The sequence below is a fragment of the Nicotiana attenuata genome, chromosome 5, assembly GCF_001879085.1.
Source record: "Nicotiana attenuata strain UT chromosome 5, NIATTr2, whole genome shotgun sequence".
NCBI lineage: Eukaryota > Viridiplantae > Streptophyta > Magnoliopsida > Solanales > Solanaceae > Nicotiana > Nicotiana attenuata.
Window position 1 is genome coordinate 2,868,147 of NC_031993.1, and position 7,166 is coordinate 2,875,312.

Genomic DNA, 7,166 nt, shown 5'->3' on the forward strand with positions numbered 1-7,166 from the left:
AAAACAGGAAGTCGGGACGATTCTCATATTTTTGTGTGCTATAGCCTACGCCATCTGTATGAATACGGGCGACCGGCCCCGAATCTCCTGAAATTTTGCAGGCCCGTCAAAAACGACCTTATGAACAATAATCATCGCTTCGCTATGACGTTCTTCATTTTTTTGCGTTTTAGGGGCATAAAACAGAAATTCAGGATGATTCCGAGATTTTCGTATGCTATAGTTTGAAACTTTACAGGTCCATAGGAAATTCCCTTGTGACCAATATTCATTATTTCGTGATGATTTCGGGTTCATTTTATGTCATTTTGTGGTCATGCAATATAAATTATTGATTATATTCACTTTTTCGTATGTATTAGTACATGCTGATTTTGTAGAATTTTTTTGACAGATTCCGATTTGCCTGAATTTTCGTAGGTCCATATGAAATGGCCTAGTAACCAATATGCATCGCTTCGCCATAACTTTCGGGTTCAATTTTTTAATGTTTCGGGGTCATACAACACAAATTTGCAACTATATCCACTTTTTCATTTGTATTAGTACATGCTGATTTTGTAGAATTTTTTAACGGTCTCTAATTGCCCTGAACTTTTGTAGGTCCATAAAAACGGCCTAGTGACTAATACTCAGTACTTCACCATGACTTTCGGATTTATTTTACGGCGTTTGGAGGTCATGCAATACGAACTTATGATTATATTCATTATTTCATGTGTAGTATATGATTATTTTGTGGAATTTTATTGACGGACTCTGATTAGCCTGAAATTTTGTAGGTCCATAGGAAAAGGCCTATTGACCAATACTCATCGTTCGCCGTGATTTTCGGATTTATTTTTTAGTGTATTGTGTTCATGCAACACGATTTTGTGATTTAATATACTTTTCCGTGTATATTAGTACATGCTAATTTTGTAAAAGAAATTGAAAGACTCTGATTGGCCTGAATTTTTGTAGGTACATGCTGATTTTGTAGAATATTTTGACGGACTCTGATTGCCCTAAATTTTCGTAGATCCATAAAAAATGGCCTAGTGACCAATACACATGGCTTCATCATGACTTTTGAGTTTATTTTATGGCTTTTTGAGGTCGTGCAACACGAATTTATGATATTTTTCGTGTGTATAAGCATATGCTAATTTTATGGAATTTCATTGACGGACTCCGATTGACCTGAAATTTTGTAAGTCCGTACGAAACGGGCCTAATGACCAATACTCATCGCTTCGCCATGACTTTCGTGTTCATTTTTTGGTGTGTTGGGTTCATGCAACTCGATTTTGTGATTTTATCCACTTTTTGTGTGTATTAATACATGCTAATTATGTAAAATTTCTTTGACGAACTCTGTATAGGATATATATCAAGGAAGTCACTTCTTTGAAAAGCGACATACAAATATTGAATGAAGAACTGTAAGATTCTGTTTATTTAGGAAGAATAATGTAATCTTTGTCTACTAAATTGACTTGTTTGGTCTGAAAATTGAAAGGATGAGATAAAAAGGACATTAAATTTGCTACTAGTAAAGTTGGAAGGAGAAGATATGAGAAATATGATTATAGCAATGCAGGATAAGGTAGATTTTTGTTTGAAGCTAGATGGCTCTTCTCCAGTGTAGATCTTTATTACTATCCGTTGTTTCATTTGCTCCAGCCTTCTTATTATATTGTTGTTGTTGGTACTGCTTCCTCACTATGATTTCTCCACTACTGTATTTCTTTTCAATAATATTGTGATTTAGCTTTTTCTTGAGCCGACGGTCTATCAGAAACAATTTGTTTATTTTCACAAGGTAGGGGTAAGGCTACGTACACACTACTCTCCCCAGATTCCCTTTTCCTAAGCCGAGGGTCTATCGAAAACAGTCTATCTAACTTCATAAGGTAAGGGTAAGGTTGCGTATACACTACCCTCCCCTACTCCACTTGTAGGATCACGGGTTTTTTGTTGTTGTTGTGTTTATTCAACTGAACATGGATATAGTGGACGACAGAGGCGAACTTATGCAATAGGTAGATGGGTCACGGACACCCGTAATGATCGCCAAAAATTTCGTGTATACATATATGTCTTTAGAAAATAGTGGATACCCTATATACAAAGCAGATTTTGGTTGAATCAAAAAGTGCACCCGGAACCTTCAAATCCTGGGTCCGCCTTTGGTGGAAGATGATGAAGTATAGCAGGTATAGTAGGAACCAGGGGCGGATTTAGGGGGCAGAAGGGGGTTCACCCGAACCCCCTTCGCCGAAAAATTACACTGTATATACAAGGCAAAATCTGTTTTTTACCTCTATATATTAAGTTTTGAACCCCCTTAAGACAACTTAAAAGTGTAGTTTAGTTGTCAAGGGGGTTCAAAACCTTCACAAGGTCATAGGTTCAATTCCCACTAATTGCAAAAATAATTTTTGAACCCCCTTCGTGGAGATTCTGCCTCCGCCACTGGTAGGAACGTATCTGAACTCTGATAGCAGGAATGGTTTTGAGCCTTTTATTGTATGTCCTCTGCCTCCGCCACTGGTAGGAACGTATCTGAACTCTGATAGCAGGAATGGTTTTGAGCCTTTTATTGTATGTCCTCTGTTCTTATGAGGTTCCTATCATTGCTGCTGTTGTAATTCCTTACATTCCTTCTATATAGATTTTCAAATCCAAAGAAAAGAAATAAATATATTTGCCATGAAAATAGAAATCCTCTCACTTTTCTTATTATATATCATAGTACTGAACTTTATTTTGAAAAACTGTTGGGGTCACTCATTCTGTCATTGACTAATCTGAAGAGGATAATTTTAAAGAATAGATGATGGATGGGAGCCTTGAAGCAACGGTAAAGTTGTCTCCGTGTGACTTATAGGTTACGGGTTCGAGACATGGAATCAGCCACTAATGCTTGCATTAGGGTAGGTTGTCTACATCATTACCCTTGGGGTGCGGCCCTTCCCTGGATCCTGCATGAACGCGAGATGCCTTGTGCAACCGACTGTCCTTTTTTTAGATGATGAAAAGAAAGTAGTAAAGACTTGTTCAACAATGTCATTAAGGGAATGAATGTTCATGGGATCATTCAAGATCTCTGATCTTTATTGCCTTTAAAATACAAGAGTTTCCAATACAAGACAGAATTTCTATATCTCATTTTAATTGCAAAATGTGTAAAATCTTATTTGTAGGATTCAAGTTGTATTCTATCAGTATACCCCGGTAAGACCCCAGAAAAAATAGGGGTAGCTAAACCAGCTTGGCATTATCAACTCATTTCCTCATGGTTAAACTTTCAATGATCTCTGGAAATCATTTTCGAACACACAATGATTCATAAAGGAAAACTTCCTGTGAGGCGAATGTGATCTAACGTGCTTCGCAAACCATACTTATTGACAGCTGCATAAGCAGATCTAAATCCTCCACCATATGCTGGAGAAGCATCATGTGCTATCTGGTGCATGAAAAATTCACCCAACTTATTCTCTGCTTGTGATTTTCCGCCTTTCTTAGACGATGACAATGTAGACGAGGATGAAGAAGTTGACGTAGATGGCATATTTCTTGATGCAGGCATTACCTCTGATTCAAGCCACATGTGTGAAAGCACTTGGCAAATTCCTTCCTCTACCTCAGGGCTGAGACCACGATATCCTGCAAATTACAGAAGTTCTGATGATGAAACATCAAGCTATAGCCTAGTGTTTTTCTTGTTCATACCAGCAGTATTAGTACGTATTCTCGTATTTTGTTGGTATTTGGTTCTATGCTACCTGTTGTTTCTTTCATTCCGGTCATCTTATTATCTTCTCGCTATTAACGCTGTTGTTTCATGGCTTCTTACTATTGTTCTCGCCGTTTTTCCTTTTGTTACTGTTGTGCTTATGCTTTCCTGAGCTGAGGGTCTACTGGAAACAGCCTCTCTATATCCACAAGGTGGGGGTAAGGTCTGCGTACACACTACCCCCAGACCCCACTACATAGAATTACACTGGGTATATTGTTGTTGTTGTTGTCGTTGTTGTCTACGTCTTTAAAGTTTGCTCCAGAGACCATCGACAAAGTTGAAAGAAAGGAATCAAATTTTACCTTTTAGACGTAACCAGGCGTGCATCAGTTCATGAGCAAGAATGGCACCAGTAAGTAATCTGCATATAGCAAAGATTTGGTAAGCCTATTTGCCTTAGCATTATATGAAGCATCTTAATTGTTAGTTGATGGTGCAGTGTTATCGACGCAAGAAAGATCCAGGAATCTATGTTGCTCGGACTCTCCGAAAATATCGCCGGGTGCGTGTCGGATTCTCCAAAAGCAGTGTATTTTTGGACAATCCGACACGGGTGCGGCAGTATTTTGGAGAGAACATAGCCAGGAATAGGCATAGAAAGTACATATGTTCCGTCCATTTTAACATGTAGATCAACTTTAGTTTGTCTTTGCTTCAAATTCTATGGATATTAACTTGGTTCAACTTTAGGAATCAAAGAGAAGAATAGGAGTTACCTTGGGAGGCCGTATATTACTAGAATAGCTGTAACTTCACATCTTCTAATTAGTTTCTGAGGATGTGTTCTGATTCCTACTAGTCCACGACCACCCATTCTTGGCCTTCTGAGTATCTGAATTGTAAAACAAATTGGAGTCATCGCACGTATCATTCTTATTAGAACGTCGTAAACACATGTTTAGGCTAGTCTAATATGGAAAGTTATTCAAGTGAACTGAAGATCTTACACTAGTAACTGTCTGCTCTTCTGATAGGCATAGACCTCTCGTCTCGGGCATATGATGGATACCCTAAAAGAGTTTTCAAGTTAGTATTCTTCCCGGAGAAAAAGACAGAAAGACTATAGGCAGAGATCATTTCATACATGCTTCTCCCCTTCAATGGCGTCGTTAAGGGCTTGTCTTTCGACAAGAAGCATAGGAACTTGCTGATCTATTTTCATGTTCATGCCTTCATAATAATCTCTAATGGAATGGTAAAGTGGTTGGCAGTCGCCGGTATCCATGATTGCAGATTCCATGCACTCTAAGCATAGGCTCCGACCATCTCCAAGTGACATATATCTTGCATTCCGCGACTTCAAGAAAGATAAAGACGATGAACAACAAGCACATGAGTTGTATGAGAGGTGAATATCCGACATGTTTAATTTCAGCTAATATCCATACCTCTAGACGTTCACAACTACAACACCTTTTGGTGTTATCGTTCTCATGTGAAGGGCAATATTTCTGAGACCAAAATGGATGGCATCTGTACTCGATCAAGCCAGCTCCGTTTGTTGGTATCTGCAATGTGATTTATAGGTCATAACTAGAGGGACTAACCAGGTGAGAAACACACACATAATTTATCCGCAATGCCTTCTCGCTTCATCAAATGATATAACACAAATTTTGTAGTAAAAAAAGTCATATACAGAAGAAGTAAGTCCTTACAAATTGATGGCAAACTTCACATTTGGGATGAGTCATTTCCTTGAAACATGTCTTATGATATGTATTACTCCCTGACAACGAAAACTTGAATCAACGAAACCAATGAGCTAACATGTCAAAATACTCGAACGTATTCTGTTTGTATAAAAACTGCATTCCGTGGTTTTAATTTTTATTTTCATATTTGGCAGAGAGGTTGAGTGTTGGGAAAATGACCAGAAACAGCAAGGACAAGAATGTACCTCGTATTCAGTAATCGGAACACCACAAGCGCGACAAAGAAAACATTCTGGATGAAAGAAAGTTCCCATACATCCCAAATAATTGCCAGAGACAATATCTCTATAGCAGCCACTACATTTTCTGCAAATATTTATATGTTCACATAAGTTCTTTCTTACTCTAGAAATGACAATCCAGCATAGTTTTCATCGGCAAGAAAAGTGTATACACACACACACACACACTGTTAATAATCTACTCAAGTCTCAACCTGTTTGTTACCTAGATGTTTGGATTTACAAGCAGTAACAATCGGCGGTTAAGCCTGAGACCAACAGTTAAACCTACTTCAAAATTATGTTATATTTGTATTTTCTCTACTATGGTAGTACAATGTATAATTTGATATGTGAACAATCTTGGAAACAAAAAACCATTTACCTATAACTATCGGGATTATATTCCCAAGGAGCATATGAAGGAGCATAAGGAGGAAGATATGGAGGATATGAGGATGAATTAGAGTTATCTTGAAGTGATCTTGCTAGATCTTCATCTTGATCAGTCCTCCATTTGTATCCTGAGAAACATAAACATTTTATCCTCTATCCTCAAAATAGTAAGATCTAAGTAAATGGTATGCTAGAGGCAAGAGAAAACTGAATAAAGGGAAGATCGGTGCACGCGTAGGGTTCGGGGAAGGGCCGGACCACAAGGTCTATTGTACACAACCTTACACAGCATTTTTGCAAGAGGTTGTTTCCACGACTCGAATTTGTGACCTTCTGGTCACATAGCAGCAACTTTACCAGTTACGCCAAGGTTCTCCTTCCCAAGAGACAACTGAATGAAAATATAATTACCTTTTGGTCTCTTCAAATCTTCAGCAAGAGAGAGTGCAACTGCACGGTCTAGTTCCTCTTTCTCCTTACTGGTCCTTGAGTTATCATCCTGATAAAAATGAGAGAACATTCAATTGAAGGAGATATCAAGTTCAATTGAAAGAAATATGACAAGGTTAAGCTAAGGAGAAATTTGTAGTCATGATTTATTTGATGATAGTTAATTGAAAGCAATAGGGGAACCGTGGTGTAACTAGTAAAGTTACTGCCATGTGACCAGGAGGTCACAAGTTCGAGCGGTTGAAACAGCCTCTTGCAGAAATGCAGGGTAAGGCTACGTACAATAGACCCTTGTGGTCTGTCCCTTCCCCGGACCCTGCGCATAGCGGGAGCTTAGTGTACCGGGCTGCCCTTTAGTTAATTGAAAGCAATGGTCTAACTTGAGTAATCAGTGGAAAGAATTCAAAGCATCAACTTCTTAAGGCAACCAAAACTCCTGCCCTTAGAACAAGTAGTATAGCTGAAAAATAGAAGGGCTTTTCTTTAAATTCTGATTGGCAATAGTTCTTGAAGATCTTTAACAATGTATAGAATACAATTAGAAGGGCATAAAGTAAGCTTCTTCAGGAGACTAAACTCATACCTCCCTCCCCTCCC

At 38.4% G+C, this 7,166-nt stretch overlaps 1 protein-coding gene across 1 annotated transcript in view; it reads right to left on the reverse strand.

The window, feature by feature from the left end:
* The window catches only part of LOC109225184 (protein DA1-related 2-like), a 6,144-nt gene continuing 2,032 nt past the window's right edge, over window positions 3,055-7,166 (reverse strand). The window contains exons 3-12 of the mRNA XM_019389770.1: window positions 6,531-6,618; window positions 6,109-6,247; window positions 5,688-5,808; window positions 5,446-5,529; window positions 5,176-5,295; window positions 4,872-5,084; window positions 4,735-4,797; window positions 4,504-4,619; window positions 4,090-4,148; window positions 3,055-3,654 (exon numbers count right to left, since the gene is read on the reverse strand). Of these exons, the coding sequence (XP_019245315.1) occupies window positions 3,332-3,654; window positions 4,090-4,148; window positions 4,504-4,619; window positions 4,735-4,797; window positions 4,872-5,084; window positions 5,176-5,295; window positions 5,446-5,529; window positions 5,688-5,808; window positions 6,109-6,247; window positions 6,531-6,618 (1,326 nt within the window). The 3' untranslated portion in view covers window positions 3,055-3,331. The remainder of the gene's footprint in view (window positions 3,655-4,089; window positions 4,149-4,503; window positions 4,620-4,734; window positions 4,798-4,871; window positions 5,085-5,175; window positions 5,296-5,445; window positions 5,530-5,687; window positions 5,809-6,108; window positions 6,248-6,530; window positions 6,619-7,166) is intronic.